This window comes from Mirounga angustirostris, unplaced genomic scaffold, assembly GCF_029215605.1.
Source record: "Mirounga angustirostris isolate CCGP_5_RB_7025 unplaced genomic scaffold, mMirAng1.0.hap1 SCAF_16, whole genome shotgun sequence".
In the NCBI taxonomy this organism is placed as follows: domain Eukaryota; kingdom Metazoa; phylum Chordata; class Mammalia; order Carnivora; family Phocidae; genus Mirounga; species Mirounga angustirostris.
Window position 1 is genome coordinate 41,412,199 of NW_026991724.1, and position 16,625 is coordinate 41,428,823.

The 16,625-nt window shown below is 48.1% G+C and overlaps 1 protein-coding gene across 2 annotated transcripts in view; it reads right to left on the bottom strand.

Moving 5' to 3' along the window:
- RHPN2 (rhophilin Rho GTPase binding protein 2) overlaps nt 1-16,625 on the bottom strand; it is a 59,819-nt gene that overhangs the window by 13,665 nt on the left and 29,529 nt on the right. For both annotated transcript variants that reach the window (XM_064581932.1, XM_064581933.1), the window contains exons 4-9: nt 14,864-14,939; nt 5,976-6,053; nt 5,508-5,632; nt 3,671-3,837; nt 929-1,116; nt 369-525 (exon numbers count right to left, since the gene is read on the bottom strand). In XM_064581932.1, coding sequence (XP_064438002.1) covers nt 369-525; nt 929-1,116; nt 3,671-3,837; nt 5,508-5,632; nt 5,976-6,053; nt 14,864-14,939 — 791 coding nt within the window. The remainder of the gene's footprint in view (nt 1-368; nt 526-928; nt 1,117-3,670; nt 3,838-5,507; nt 5,633-5,975; nt 6,054-14,863; nt 14,940-16,625) is intronic.

The window sequence follows — 16,625 nt, forward strand, 5'->3', positions numbered from 1 at the left end:
TGGATCACCGTGGATTTTTTCGCATTAGTTCTGACTCATTTAAAATATCGCATCCAAAGATTATCTTGAATACTGAGTTTGGGGGCATCCCCTTAGGTTCGGTGCCTAGGTGAGTGCCTCACGAGCGCTAGCCCTGGTCCGAGCCCTGGCCTCAACGCCGGGGGGTGGGGGAGGAAGTCATCTCCTTGGAGCTGTCTGCTCCATCCCAGGCAGAATTACACTCCCCCTCTTCCTCCATAGCAGGAACGGAGAACCCCTAAATCCTGGGAGCATCTCCAGGGCAGACAGGCAGCTCTCACTCAGCTCAGAATGTTCTGGAAGCACAACCCTGACCAAAGCCCCAGAGCCTCCAAGCCCACAAGCCTTACACTGGTGGTCGATGAGAAGGGTGGCCACAAAGTAGTGGGCCAGGGCTCCGTAGTGGTGAGCCTTCACGCAGGCCAAGCTGGCCCAGGAGTAGGGGATGTTCTCCTTCACCGGTGCCTGGCTCATGGCCGTGTGCAGCTGCCGATAGACCTCCCCCACCTGCAACAGAAGGAATGCCGGGGATGGGGAGCCTGGCCCAGGGGTGCTCACGCACCCAGGCTGCAGAAAAAGAGCCCTTTCTTCTATGGAGCAGCCCTGCCGGCAGCCGCTCCAGAATCTGGGAGCAGCTCCAAGGCTTCCTAGTTCTTTCAGCACAGAGTTCACAGCGAGAGTAGGCAACGGTCATGATGCTGGGTTTTTGGCCTAAGCTGCAGATGGAATCAGTGATCCGTATCAGAAACGCCACAGCTTGCCAAGAAAATGCAAGCTCACACTCGGTCCAGGGCAGGCACGCCGCCCAGGTCACAGGCAAGCTGCCGTGGGAAGCCGCCACTGCTTCCAGTGGGCCCACATTGACACATCCCGCCCACCCCCAAAAGTCACGGGACCCAGGAGGGCTCACCTTGGCAGCCTCCTGAGCCACCTTTACCAGCATGAAGAACTCGTTCTGGATCCCAGGAAGGCAGATTTTCTCAAACACATTTTCTTGGGCTTGTGCAAGCATCATTTTGACCAGCACGCTGAGCATGGCAGGACTCATGTCATAACTTGGAGTATGAGTGAACGTCTCCTTCAGGTGATTTAAAACCCCTACAATTGGAAATTTTTTTGCACGTTAGTGGGGGGTCATATCGATTTCACCATACTGTTCAAAAGCACAGAGATGGAGAGAGGCAAAAATTAAGAACGTGTTCTGGAACGTTGTGAAAAATCTGATTCTCAGTTACCGTAAGATCGCAATTCCCTTCCTAGGTATACACCCTGAAGAATTGAAAGCAGACGGAAACCGATGGAAATCGATACTCGTACACCCACATTCACAACAGCATTAGTCATAACAGCCAAAAGGTAGAAACCAACCCAAATGTCCATCAACGTACAGTTAAACAATGTGGTATATACATACAACGGAATCACTTTTCAGCCTTAAAAAGGAAGGAGATTCTGACACATGCTACAACATGGATGCAGACATTACGTGAAGTGAAATAAGCCAGTCACGTGGGCAAATATTCTGATCTATGAGACAAGGTATCTGAAAGAGCCAAATTCAGGGAGACAAAAAGATAGCATAATGGTTGCCAGGGGCAGGGGGCAGGAAGGAATAGTTAAGTGTTTAATGGGTACAGAGTTTCAGTTAAAGGTTATATTTATTTGAGAGAGGGAGAGAAAGAGAGAGCACGTGCATGCGTAGGCAGGGGGAGGGGCAGAGGGAGAGAGAATCTCAAGCAGACTCCACACTGAGCACGGAGCCCGACATGGGGCTCGATCCCATGACCCTGAGATCAGGACCTGATCCGAAACCAAGAGTCAGACGCTGAACCCACTGTGCCCCCCAGAATTTCAGTCCAGGCAGATGACAAAGTTCTGGCGATAAGAGAGTTGCCCGACCACGTGAATGTACTTAATGCCAATGAACTGAACACTCGAAATCGGTTACAAATGGTCATTTTCTTTTGTGCATCTTAACAAAATAAAAAAAAAATCAAGATTCTTTTCTAAAACACTTCCATCTGTATCAAGCGAGGAAACCAGCCTGCTCCCTGTTTACTCCTGTCTCACCTGGGCCAACCATTAGGCATCCCATATGTGACCCGGCGTTTAATGGAGGTGAAAGCAGAAAGCAGGCAGGCTAACGGCGGGAGGCCTCTCCGCGGGACATGCTCCCACTTAACACCTGGGTCATGATGAAAATCAGGGCTTTTCCCCAGGACCTCAGGAAAGACCAACCCAGCCACTCCAATGGAAATTTTCCTGCTGTGGCCCTTAGCTGACTTTTTTATATGTTAGAAAATTAACTGTCACAGCGCTGACTGACAGTCAACCAGAGGCTGAAATAAAATCTCTGACATGAATCCCATCTGACTGGTTCCTCTGGTTTTGTTGCAAAGCCTGAACTGCCCCGTGGACAGATGGCAGAAGCTGCAGGCTATCTGCTCCCTTCTGGGGTTTGCTCCCGCTCTGTTCTTAAGCTTCATGTTGTCTATGTTGCTGTCATCCTAGAGATGGGTCACCAAGCATGCCTGCTTTAGGTTCCTCAGAAAGAAAATGAGCCCAGGAAAGGATGTACAGTAAAAGAAATCCACTCCCACATGGGATCTTAGCATGTTGTTTTATCCCAAAGGATCTTTTTTTTTTTAAAGATTCTATTTATTTATTTGTCAGAGAGAGAGAGCACAAGCAGGGGGAGCGGCAGGCAGAGGGAGAAGCAAGCTCCCCGCTGAGCTGGGAGCCCGATGCGGGGCTCGATCCCAGGACCCTGGGATCATGACCTGAGCTGAAGGCAGATGCTTAACCAACTGAGCCCCCTTGGGTGTCCCCCAAGGGATCAGTCATTTTAACATAAGCGATTTCACGATCAGCCAAAATGACAAAGCTCTGGTTCTTCATGGCCTTGCAGAGCAAAGTGAGACGCCCCAAACATCCCCTTCTGGGAGTAACTCCCCAAAGCAGAGTGACGAGGACCAGCACAGAAGGGAACTTGGCGCGGAGCCCGCTCAGGGGATCGTGCTGTGGTCTGGGCCGCGTGGCTGCTTTCTCCCACCATTCCCAGTGGCAAGTCCGCCAGCCACAGGCCCTGCTGCAGGAGAGCAATGCAGGACCCTCAGACACCCCGGAGCCAGACCCACCCACTACACCCAGCCTGGCAACCTCCGGTCCTCTACAGGTTGATGCTAAGTGTCACTTGACAGAGGGCTCAGAGGAGAGCCTCGGGCAGGCAAGTTTTCCACAATGAGCACAATATAAACACATGGAAAGTAACATGTAGTGATGAACCAGGCCTGGTGAAAGAGAAAAGAAAGAGCCTACATTTGCACTCTTTGAGAAAAACGTATTCCCCTTCCCCAATACAGTGTTCAAAGGAACAATTCATTCACTGCCATCCTTGGGGCCACTCATTCGGAAAAGATTAATTGTTAACCACGGGGTTCGCTGTGTCCATGGGCCATTAGGGCTTGAGCCGTTAAGCAATTCTCTCGGTGGGAAAGTACACCAGCACTAGAAACCCGCCTGGCCCTTACAGCCCTGGGAGCCCAAGCATGGGCCTGGGGAAGGCCCATGGACCCTCTTCCGCTGCAGAACCCCGTGCCCTGCCCCCCAGTGAGGCCAGGACGCTATCCCGGCAGCCTTCCTGGAGACACACCTGCGGCTCTCTGAAAGGCATCCACCGCGCCCTCCAGCCCAGCCTGGGTCCGCCGATTGCACCGGGTCCCAATCTGAGTGTAGAGGGCTCCGATGTTAAACAGAATGCTGGCCTTCTCCAGTAGCAAGTTCTGCTGGCTCACCGGAACCCCGGTGAGCGAGTCATACCTAGTTAAAAGAAATAGGTTTTGAGAACATGAATTATTTGGCTGGTGAAGGCCGCTTTGGGGTGAAAGCGGACAAAATTCACTTCTTGAATAAAATACAAAGATGCACATGCAATGAAGCATTCATTTCCAAGCAAGCCAACGGGCTGATCACACTGAATAAAGATACCCACAATTTCACACAAAAGGAAGGCTTCTCAACCAACATGTCCTTCCAAAAGTGAACGGATAAAGAAACTGCAACACAACCATACAGTGGAATATCATTTAGCAATAAAAGAAATGGGTTATCAAGCCGTGAGAAGACATGCAGGAAACTTAAATGCATATTTCTCAGTGCAAGAAGCCACTCCGAGAAAGGCCACATACTTTATGATTCCAACTATCTGGCATTCTGGAAAAGGCAAAACAGTGGAGACAAAAAGAATCAGTAGATGCCAGGGTTGAGGGGCGGGGAGGGAGAAAGAGGTGGAGAAGAGGGTTGTAGGGCAGTGAAACTACTCTGTGTGATCCTATAACATGGAAATGTGTCCTTACACATGGGCAAAACCCATGAAATGACTACCACCAAGAGTGAACCCCAATGTAAACTATGGACTTTGGGTGATAATGTGTGGGGGTAGGGGATATATGGGAAATCTCTCAATTTTGCTGTGAACCTAAAACTGTTCTAAAAAATAAGGTATATTAAAAATATGTGTTCTCTTGGGGCGTCTGGGTGGCTCAGTCGGTTAAGTGTCTGACTCTTGATTTCAGCTCAGGTCATGATCTTGGGGTCGTGAGATCGGGCCCTAAGTTGGGCTTCATGCTAGGCGTGGAGCCTACTTAAGATTCTCTTTCTCCCTCTGCCCCCGACCCCCCTCTCCCACTCCAAAAATACGTGTGTGTGTGTGTGTGTGTGTGTGTCTTCTCCTAAAGGAAACATAGCAATTATGAAACCCTCATAGTTCTTCCTCAAGTCTAAAAGACTCAGGATTTGTTTTAAAGTTCACCCGTCAACCAGGAGGTAGACGTGGAGATTCTTCCTAATTCAACACGAAGGAGAAATCACCTTTACCCTTTCACTCCGAGTAGGCAGCTAAGGCATCTTTAGCAAAAGTCATGTGCCTATCCTTTCAAAAGGACAGCATCTGTAGCCACCAGCGATGGTGCAATGTTGCTCCGAATATGCCCCGCGGCCTCCTTTCTCCCATGCTAAGTACCCTCAGGGAAGAGGTACCGCATCTCCAAAGTATTTAAACAGCACTAACCTTCGAAAATACCAACTCTGGAGAAGAATCAAATGCCCCACTTAGGTTTTTAAGAGCTGATCTATTTCTGTTTGCTGCCTTTGTCGTTGGGACAAAACCCGACTCCCACCCCCTGTCCCATCTGGAACAAGAATCTTGCTTCTTGTTAGTTCTACCTCGGAGCCCCCGTGTCTCCCCAACAATAAAATGAGCACACACACAAAAAAAGCCTCTTCTCCTCGGCTCACTTGCTTGGAGAAGCAAGAAGCCACGGTCTGTTGGCGCCTTCTCCCCTTGGATCCCCTTCATACATAAACACCCCTTGATCTACGTGTCTCCAGGCTCTCCTGTAGAAATGGGACTGCTTGAAAGAGGGGGCGGGGTTGCAGAGGAGCCTCAGGGTGCCGAAGGGGAGGGCAGCAGGGGGGCCTCAGGTACCTACCACGTAAACAAGATCCCCATCTGTCGGGTGGGCGGGAAGAACCGGTTCTCCACAAATCCCAGCTGGATGAAGTAGCTCATGAGCAGTTCAACCCCGGCCTCATCCCGGCTGGGTGTCCGGCAAGCCTGGAGGGAAAGGAACCACCGAAGGGGCGGGGGGGGGGGGGGGGGAGGGGGGAGTAGGTGAGGACGCAGCTCACAGCCACCCCAGATGTCACACTTGCTATGTTTGCAGAGCCTGGACCCCCGCTGCTGCTACCCTGAGCACTAGGAGGGGTGGAGAGGGCTGGGGTAGGCTCAGGAGTCCCCGAATCCAGCCTCAGATGTGCCAGGGGGCGTGTCTGTCCCCTGCTGTGGCCAGGCTGAACAGAGGGTTCTGAAAGCACCTCCCTATCACCTCCAACCACCCTCCACGGCAGCCACCCTCCCCTCCCCTTCCCTCCCCTGCCCGCCACACACCACACCGCACCTGTCTCAGATCCATCAAGTCTGCTATTTCGTCTTCATACAAGTAGCTGTCCTCACTGTAATGTTCCAGGATGAAATCCTGTAAGAAAAAGGAGATGAGATCCTGTAAGGTGTCATTCCAAACCATAAACAGGTAAAACAGGAATGTCTAATGTGCCCCCTCCCCCGGTTTAAAAATACATGTAGAATTCATACAACCAGGAGATTATATGCTACAGTGATTTTTCTGGATGCTGGGATTTATTTTCTGAACTGCATGTATATTTAAAAATGTTCCTCTTGTTGCTTCAGTAAAAAGGAAAGTTGAAGTCGTTTTTTTTATTTTAAAATGTGTTTGTGGGGGCGCCTGGCTGGCTCAGATGGTAGAGCACATGACTCTTGATCTCAGGGTCCTGAGTTCAAGCTCCACGTTGGGCATGGAGCCTACTTAAAAAAATAATAATAAAATATAATGTCTTTGCGTCACATTCAAGTGACTGTGTAAGTGACAATACGTTGAATAATTGTGGCAAACATCCCAGACACTCAGGAGCTCTGATGTCCATCCTGTGGGCCGCCTTCAGTACCTGGGCAGAGGGCCTTCCCAGCAAAGGAAATTCACATCTAGGAGCTGATAGGCGGCTACTACCCTCAGGGACTGTGAGAGGAACCTTTGTGAGAGCAGCTTTGGGCACTTCCACAAATGAAGCACCTGGATGAGACCCCCTAACCGGGTCCCCAGTCCAGCGTTCGATGACGACTCTGTGAGTTCATCCAGGCATACAGCACACACAGACGCGCGTCTGCTATGTCCAGGCACTGTTTGTAAGGCCTGGGCTCCACCAGTGAACAAAACAAAGACTTCCCCATGCAGCTTCTATTCTCACAAGGGGGCACAGACAATAAGTGACAGGCACAACAAATAAGTAAATTAGGGATGCCTGGGTAGCTCAGTCGGTTAAGCGTCTGCCTTTGGCTCAGGTTATGATCCCAGGGTCCTGGGATCGAGTCCCCCATCGGGCTCCTTGCTCAATGGGGACCCTGCTTCTTCCTCTCCCCCTGCCCTCTCCCCCCGCTCATGCTCGGTCTCTCAAATAAATAAAACTTAAAAAAAAAAAACCCAGATAAATAAGTAAATTATATTATATATTAGAAGATGGCAAGTATGATGGGGAACAAATAAAAATAGTATAAAGGGCATCGAGAGTGGCTTCTTGCATAGCATCTGCCCTAAGTGCTACCAGAAAGTGGAGGAAAGACATGTTCAACTGTGTGTTCTCAGGTGTCTGTGAGTGGATTCTCATTACACACTTTCTACACTAAAGCCCCTCCTGCTTTGTTCTATGCTATGTTCCGTGCATACACACATACATACACACACACTCACACACCCTCATCTTATAAAAATGGGGGTTTTGTTAAATGAATATACACATTTGCTGTGCTTTTCTTTTTGAACTGGCAATGTATCAAACATTTGCATATGTCATAGGACTTTAAAAAAAATTTTTTTTAAAGATTTTAGAGAAAGAAGAGAGAGAGCACGTACACGCAGGGAGGGGAAGGCGCAGAGGGAGAGGGAGAGAATCTCCAGCAGACTCTGCACTGAGTGTGGAGCCCGACTCAGGGCTCAATCCCATCACCTGAGCCAAAATCAAGAGTTGGACACTTAACCGACTGAGCCACCCAGCCACCCCTCCATAACACTTTTAATGATTATGTAATCCTCCAATGTAATGCGTGTACAACTCATCTATTAAACAAATAAATTGAGCACCTACTAATTGCTGGCCAATATATATCATGATATTCTTTGTTTGTTTGCTTAAATATTTTATTTATCTATTTGACAGAGAGAGACACAGCGAGAGAGGGAACACAAGCAGGGGGAGTGGGAGAGGGAGAAGCAGGCTCCCCCCACTCTCCCCCCGGGGAAGGAAGCCCTATGTGGGGCTCGATCCCAGGACCCTGGGATCATGACCTGAGCCGAAGGCAGATGCTTAACTGACTGAGCCACCCAGGCGCCCCTATATCATGATATTCTTAACCGCTTCTTGTTAGACATTTAAGTCACTTGTATGTTTTCTGTGATTAGAGATTATACCATGATAGTCATCCGCAAGCACACCTCTGATTAGCTCCTCAGCATAAATTTTGAGATGCCTTGCTGGGTCCAAGGATATACAGAGGCTCCTTCTGTTTTTCAATTTGGTCATTTTTACCCAATTTTTGCTTTCATTTTATGATGTTGTCACAGATTTTCTTTACAACTTAAAGTGCTGATGTTTGGAATCAGCTCCTCTACTAATACAAAGACCATTTGTAAAATGTGAAATGATCTTCCACTAGAATTATGTTATTAGTGATGTTAACAATGGTGAAAATGATCTGGAGGACAAAGTTCATCTAGGGTTTCTCTGATGACATCCCTGAAAGCAGTGTTACGGGTCACCACTCAGGGATGAGAGAAACTGCATCCTTTTCAGGACAGCACATTGTTCTGTCAAACTCTGCTGTGGACATTGGCAAAAATGTTCTTAAAATTAGGAGACAAGTTATACTTAAGGTAAGTTTAAAAAAAACCTTTACGTTAACCTCATAAAAGTCAAAGAGAATTTTTGGGCACTTCCACAAATGAAACACCCGGATGAAGCACACAAATTCTAAATGCATTCCTAAGCTAGATTAAACATAAATGTTTAAATATTAAATGTTATCATACTAAATAGTAGGATAAAAAATGTCTAGCTGAAACGCACTGTAAACATCAGGGATAAGACAAGGATTACACAACATAATTCTATTATATGACATAATTTTGAAGTTCTTGAGCCAATAAATTAAGACAAATATTAGAAAGGAATAAACAAAAATGATATAATTTTTTTTTTGCAAAATAATGGCACATTTACAAAACCTAGAGCACACCAACTGAAAAACTACTAAAATAATAGGAATTCAGTGAAATGGACACAAAGTTAATAGATATAAATCAACAGTCTTCCCTTTTTTTTTTTTAAAGATTTTTATTTATTTATTTGACAGACAGAGACACAGCGAGAGAGAGAACACAAGCAGGGGGAGTGGGAGAGGGAGAAACAGGCCTCCCGCTGAGCAGGGAGCCCAATGCGGGGCTCGATCCCAGAACTCTGGGATCATGACCTGAGCCGAAGGCAGACGCTTAACGACTGAGCCACCCAGGCGCCCCAATAGTCTTCCCTTCTTACATAAGCCATAACCAGTTAGAAAAATATAACTGGGAAACAATAACTTCCCAGTTGCACCATCTCAACAAAAGTGCAATATTCCCAGGGATAAAATTAACTGAATTCACTGAGCAGTTAAGTATTAAGCTTTACTGAAAGACATAAGTTATTTCATTCTTTCATGTATTCATTAAGGCATTTTTAAAAATTTCCAGTATAGTCAACATACAGTGTTATATTAGTCTCATTTGTACAGTATAGTGATTCAACAACTCTACACATTACTCAGTGCTCATCATGATAAGTGTGCTCTTGATCCCCTTCACCTGTTTCACCCCCACCCCCCAACCTCCCCTCTGGGAACCAGAAGTTTGTTATCTATGGTTAAGAGTCTGGTATTTTGCTTGTCTCTTATTTCTTTTTTCTTTTTTGTTTTCTTTCTTAAATTCCACTTATGAGTGAAATCATATGGTATTTGTGTTTCTCTGACTGACTCACCTCACTTAGCATTATAGTCTCCAAATCCACCCAGGTGTTACAAATGGGAAGCATTAAGTCTTTTTTTTTTTTTTTTAGTAAGACAGACATGGTCCCTGCCCCGCATAAAACTTGCTATTTGTTGACATATCAACAATTAGAAACATTATGTTCATAGATGAAAACGTGCAATATGGTAAAGATACAATTTTATCCTATATAAGCTATGATCTAATTAAATTTCAATCAAAACCCAAAAGTACTATTTCGGGAAAACTTGACAAAATATGGAAGTAAAAATGTGGGAGAAAAGCCAAGAACATTTGGAAAAGCATGGTCATAAAGGAGGCCTGCCCTAATGTGCTATTAAAACACATAGGGATTAAACAGTGAGCAATGGATAGACAACGAAACCAGGCATGGATCAGAAACAGACGGAAGTAGACTGAAGAATCAGGTGTCTTAACAAAAGCCAGCATTCTACAGAAGTGGGAAAGGCTAGAGCACCCAGCAGGTCCAGACAGGAAGAAGGTGGCACTCAAGGACGGCATGCCCGATGTGAATTTAAGGAAAAGGGCTAATACAGTGGTGTGGGCAGGGTTAAGGGAAACCACAGGGATGGTGCAGAACCTTCAGGGCCATTAGAACCCCAGAGCTAAAGGGTCAAGAAGGAGAAGGAGCTTTGAAAACCCGGAGAGATGGCTACCTGAGGTAGGCACCCAAAGCCACCAGGCCCTCCCTGCCAGGAATACAAAAGGAAGCCAGCTGAGCAGCCTGGAGAATAAATGTCCCTGTCCTCCTAGCCCCTCCAGCCTGCTGCGGCCTCCCTGGTGCAGAGCAGGATGGAGGAGGGTAGATGCAGGGGGTGGGGGGGCGGTCACAGAGGGAAATGGACACCATCCAGCACTACAGATGGCTTCTTTACATAGAGTTCAGGGGAAACTGGCTACCCATTTGGTGAAAATAAAAGGTTATAGCCCTATACCTCATATTTTACCCCCAAAACGAATGCCAGAGAGATTAAAGATTTGATGCAAAAACATACGAAACAAGAAGGTTGAGAGAAATAATAGCAAAATATGCCATCTTGGCATGCACAGTGCCTTTCTGAACATCGAGGCAGAACTGTAAAGGGAGGGATTAGTAAATTCAACAACATAAAATCTTAGTGGCAAAAATAGATGTATTATACTTTTTAAACTGGTTATTGCTTGTATAACAAGTTAAATTAAGGAGAGAATGCACTGAGAGAAATATCTGCAATATATATAACCAAGGAACCAAGGGTTAATACCCTTCATATGTAAAAGAACTCTTATAAGAAATAACAGCAAAACTATGGAAAAGCAGACGAAGGGCAGAAACAGTCATTTTGAAATCAAGCAAAAGCAGTAAAGGGCAAAGAAACATACACAAGAATGTATCCAACTCTAGTACTGATCAGAGAAATGCAAACCGTAATGTTATTATTTTGCCTGATTTCACAAAAATCAAAAAGATCCCATAAAAAAGGCCAAATGGTGAATGATAGCCAGCATAATGTAAGGTGCGGGAAGACAGGCGGTCACACACAGGGGTAGGAATGCAGGCGGGACCCCTTCTGGTGGGTAAGTAGGTCATATATATCTCCTACCTACCAAATCCACATCTAGAAATGTATCCAAAGAGAACACTGGGTGAAGAGTGCAGATGCTCAGTGGTGGGCCACAGACGATAGCAAGCACTGGGAAGCTGCGGAAAGAATGAGATTAACAGCCACCCTGTTCAGCACCTACCGCCAACAGACACCACTCAAAGCCCTAACAGAGGGGAGGGGATGAGTCACACACCCTCATGAGTCAGGTCCCTGATTAGAGCAAGAGCCCCAGTCTCCAAAGATTAAGTGCTGAGCAGGTTACTGAGCTCAGCAGGGAGAGGTGTTGGGGCTGGGAGGGATCTTTTCATGTGTTGCTATTTTTCCGAATGTTTTACAATCCTATTCTTAATCAAAATAAATAAATAAAGCTGTATTTGAAGGCCAAAAAATAAAAAACCTACCCAACCAACTTGAATTCTCTGGAAAGGGAATTTATTTTGATGGTGCCCTTTTTTTGAAAAGATGAGAAAGAGAGAGAGCGCACATGCGGGAAAGAATGGAGGGGGCGGGGAGCAGACTCCCTGCTGAGCAGGGAGCACAAAGCAGGGCTCGATCCAGGACCCTGAGATCATGACCTGAGCTGAAGGCAGACGCTCAATGACTGAGCCACCCAGGCGCCCCTTGATGGTACCTTTTAATGAAAAAGCACAGTGTGAAGCTTTACTGACCACAAAGTGTCACACGGATGCACAGTGAGGTGCTAGACAAGCCACACTTGGAGTTGTCCTCACTAAGCTGGCCGAGTTCTCCTGCAGCACCTGCCTGGGACCCTCCAACACACAACGCGGGAAGGAGAAAACAGAACGTCCCCTGATGTTCTCATTCTCGTATGACTGACATTTGAAGAGTCCCTCTTAGGCTAAAATGACATGGTTGGAAGCCTCAGCTGAATAGCACTTGGCCGTGCCCGCAACATGTGATTTTTTTTTTTCTTCCGCTGAGTTTAATGTGGAATCCAGCACGTGACACGTTTGGATCCTTACAGATGCCCATGAAATCTCCAAGCTGCTCCAAGTCTCCCTCTAACCCGCCTGCACTCTTGCAACCCTGGCACCAAGCAACAAACGGAATCGTAAAGAAACCACTCTACAGGGGCGCCCGGGTGGCTCAAAGTTGGTTCAGCGTCTGCCTTCGGCTCAGGTCATGATCCCAGGGTCCTGGGATGGAGCCCCGCATCGGGCTCCCTGCTCGGCGGGGAGTCTGCCTCTCCCTCAGCCTGCTGCTCCCCCTACTCGTGCTCTCTCTCTCTCTCTGACAAATAAATAAAATCTTTAAAAAAAAAAGAAAAAGAAACCACTCTACAAAAGCACCTAAAGACGTTTCCACAGACACAAGGACTGTCTGGAGTGTCATAGACATCTGTAAGTTCAGGCAGCCTGGAAAAAGTTGGTGCAAAGCCTGCAGCTCCCGGGTTGTTTTCTACCCAGAAAATCAAATCTCGTGTGATCCCGAGTCCTGTGACACTATCAACGTCCCTTCTCAAACTCCAAAACAAGCCCCAAAGTGACAGGGACCGGGACCTAGATGTAAACAAGGCAGCAGTCAAAAAGGCCCTGAGTGAAAGAGCTTCGGTCAACAGACTTACGGTCTCTGCTCCAGAATGGAGGTCAAGTGTAGCAGCTCTCAAAGTATGAACCGATGCCTTTTCAAAGGTCAGATTTTTTTTTTTATGGTTTTTTTTTTAAATTTTATTCTTATGTTAATCCCCATACATTACATCATTAGTTTTAGATGAAGTGCTCCATGATTCATTGTTTGTGCATAACACCCAGTGCTCCATGCAGAACGTGCCCTCCTCAATACCCACCACCAGGCTAACCCATCCTCCCACCCCCCTCCCCTCTAGAACCCTCAGTTTGTTTTTCAGAGTCCATCGTCTTTCATGGTTCGTCTACCCCTCCGATTTCCCCCGCTTCATTCTTCCCCTCCCGCTACCTTCTTCTTCTTTTTTTTTTCTTAACATATATTGCATTATTTGTTTCAGAGGTACAGATCTGAGATTCAACAGTCTTGCACAATTCACAGCACTTACCAGAGCACACACCCTCCCCAGTGTCCATCACCCAGTCACCCCATCCCTCCCACCCCACCCCCCACTCCAACAACACTCAGTTTGTTTCCTGCGATTAAGAATTCAAAGGTCAGATTTTACTGTGCCCAACCTGCATAGGATAATTTTTTTCTTCTCTAAATGAAAACTAGTCCAAGATGAGTCAACTAACAGGTTGCTATGCAAAGAAACATAATACTTGGAAGCATTTTTCACGACCCTGGGGTTCCACGCCTGTGCTAGGGGACTCAGAGGCCGGCGCTACCTCCCCCCCTACGTCGCCTTTCTCCTCCTAAATGGACGTTGGAGGTGATTCGTTAAAACTCAGAATGACGGGGCTGGGGAGAGGAGGAAGGGGAGGGCATCCCGGGCACAGGGAGGCCTCTCCTGGCCCTGGAGTGGGGGTGAGGCCTCTCCGGGGGCCTGCACCAAAGCACCTGTTCCAATTCCCACCTGAATCCCCCCACTGAACCACAGGCCTAGAGTGCAGCATCCAGCCCTCAGGCACAGGTGGGCCTACAGGTAGCAGCTGCTTACCAGGGACCCCCACAGTTAAAGAGGAGGCCAGATACTGGTTTTTTAAAAAGCTGTTATTTGGGGGGCACCTAGATGGCTCAGCCGGTTAAGTGTCTGCCTTTGCCGCAGGTCATGATCCCAGAGTCCTGGGATCGAGCCCCGCATCAGGCTCCCTGCTCGGCAGGGAGTCTGCTTCTCCCTCTGCCTCTGACCCACCCCCCTGCTCATGCTCTCGCTCGTGCTTGCTCTCTTCTCTTTCAAATAAATAAATTAAATCTTAAAAAAAAAAAAAAAAGCTGTTATTTTTTTAAAAAGAAGAGAAAAAAATCAGAAAGAGAAGGGAGAGAAGGAGGACGGAAGAAAGAGAGGAGAGGAGGCTGGATACCCAGGAATTCATGGAGAAAAAAAACCCCCCATAAATTCCAGCTCTTTAAGTATTTAAAGATAGTGAACCAACACGTTCGATTCACTGTGAAATATAACAAAAAACAGGATGGATTGGTATATCGATACAGGGATGCACAGATGGATAAATATGTGATTAAATAACTCTAGCAAAATGTTCATGGTACAATCTAGGTACTGAGTATATAGGGATTCACTACAAAATTCTTTCAGTTTTTCTCTAAGTTTAGAAATTTTCATAATAAAATGTTGGGGGAAAAATTAGCGATTCTCCCATAAACATGGCCTAAATTGGTTTCCAAATTTAAGAAAAAATTAAAATAGGGCACAATTTTAAAATTCCAAAGCACATCCTCCACGGGCCGTCTCTAGCTTGTCCTCCTGGGGAGGGCAGGCCCAGGTTTTTAACTTGCCTTCCGGGGCCCCTGAGCCTCGGAGGGACCAAAGATGGTGTGAGGTCACAGGAGGACAGACAGCATAAGGTTCTCCGGCTTTCTGAGGGGCCCACAGGCGCCCTGCAGAAATCCGCTGACACTCAGCCCACTGAGCCTAAGGCCACAAACAATTCCTAGTTTGTTTTTTTAAACAGTGAGTCTAGTGTCCATTGCTTTGAGATTTACCTTGAGAACCACGGAGAAGTCAACATCCTTGGTTTCCTTCAGGCCAAGCGGAATTAGCGGGACCGTAAATGCCTCCCTATAAGGAACACAGCAAGGTAATGAACATCAGGATCCCAGCCACTCTGCGCCCAGCAGCCCAGCTCAGGGCCCCCCCACCTTTGGACCCCAGTCCCGCAAACACTACTTCATGTTCCATAAAGAGGACTCTGGTTATGTGCCTGTCTCTGTTCTAAGCCCAATCCCAGCACCCTGTGACTTCTGGACTACGCAGCCTAACACATGAGGGCCTACCACCTTGACCTCGGTCCCGATCTCCACCCTTCTTTGAGTGACTGTGCTTAGGACTTCCTGTGTCCCAGGGTCTGGGCCTGGGGTGTGCACTGCTCCCCAACCTGGGTGCAGTGGACCTCCTTCATCAGCGCCCATCCCCACTCTCCTCCCCCATTCCTCACCAGGGCAGGTCCTACCTCTCCTGCGGCCCTCCAATCCTGGGCTCTCGGGGGCCTCCTCTGATGGGGCGTATCCCCCTCTGTGTCCCATCACCTGCACGGGGAAGGCCTTGAGGGCCGGGGCCCCTTTGGACACCTAAATGCACCTAGCTCCAGCCCAGTGTCATGCCCTGGACAGCTATTTGCTCCCCACGTGGGTGGCTCCCCCCCACCAACTGACCAGTTAGTTCCCCCACAGGTCAGCCTGGAAGTATATGCCCTGAGCCTACATTCTTAGGTACAGGGGCAGGGCCAACAGGAAGTAAAGGGGGCTCGGGCTGTGTTTTGCAAATAGGGATTTAGCTCCCTGACCTGTAACAGGAGACCTCCTGGGGCCGCTCAGCCCAGCCGGGGAGAAGGCCAGGAATGCTGAGCAGGGTGAGTGGACAATGCAGCTGTAAGCTGAAACTGTCTCTGTGGCCAAGAGAAAACCACGGGCTGCGCTAAAAGCAGGCGAGCTCCAACCGTGGGGGTGCGTGGCTTCCCCAAAGCCTGCAGGGAAAGCCGGACCCTACTGGAAGGGAGAGAGCATGGACCATGCCTCTCTCCTCTGGGCCCCCCAGCACCCTCTTGCCCTCACCCCACTGGGGCTGCAGACAAGGCCTGTTCTCCCCGGGACTGTGGAGAGCAGCCAGGGCACCCCAGCCCCAACCCTGCGCTAACGTTAACTCCCTCCATGACCTCCAGCCTCGTGTTTTCTCATCTGCCCAGCCAGACTGTTTCTTCCCCGCCTGCCTCGCAGAAACGTTTAAAGATCAACTGTGCTTAGAAAGAAAAGCTTTGAAAACAGGAAGGGGGCGGAGGCGACCCCAAGGCGTCATTATGAACCTGCACATCTCTCTCCCCACTCTTCCCGATGGCACAGGGGACTGCCCGGCCACCGAGAGCCACGCTGTAATCACACAGGGGCCTTCGTGCCTGTCTCTGCGGGCTGCCCTCACGACAGACCTCCCCGCGTTCCAGGACAGCAAGTGGGAATATGAAACATCCTCCATTTACCAGCAAACCATTACCTGCCTCGCTTACTCAAGAAACTTCGACCTTTGCACAGAACGCTAGAATTTAATACCACGGCGGATATTTGGTGTTCTGATTAGGTGTTCAAAACCACACTGGGAGTCCACAGGTGAGCAAGCCAGGACACATGGACGTCACAGAAGGAAGAGGAGAGGTTTCACAAACTAACGCTTTCCCTCAGGCCTTGAAAAACACCCACGCGCCACAAAGAGGCTTGGAGACAATCAGGAAAAGCACACTCCAGAGGTGACTCAGGG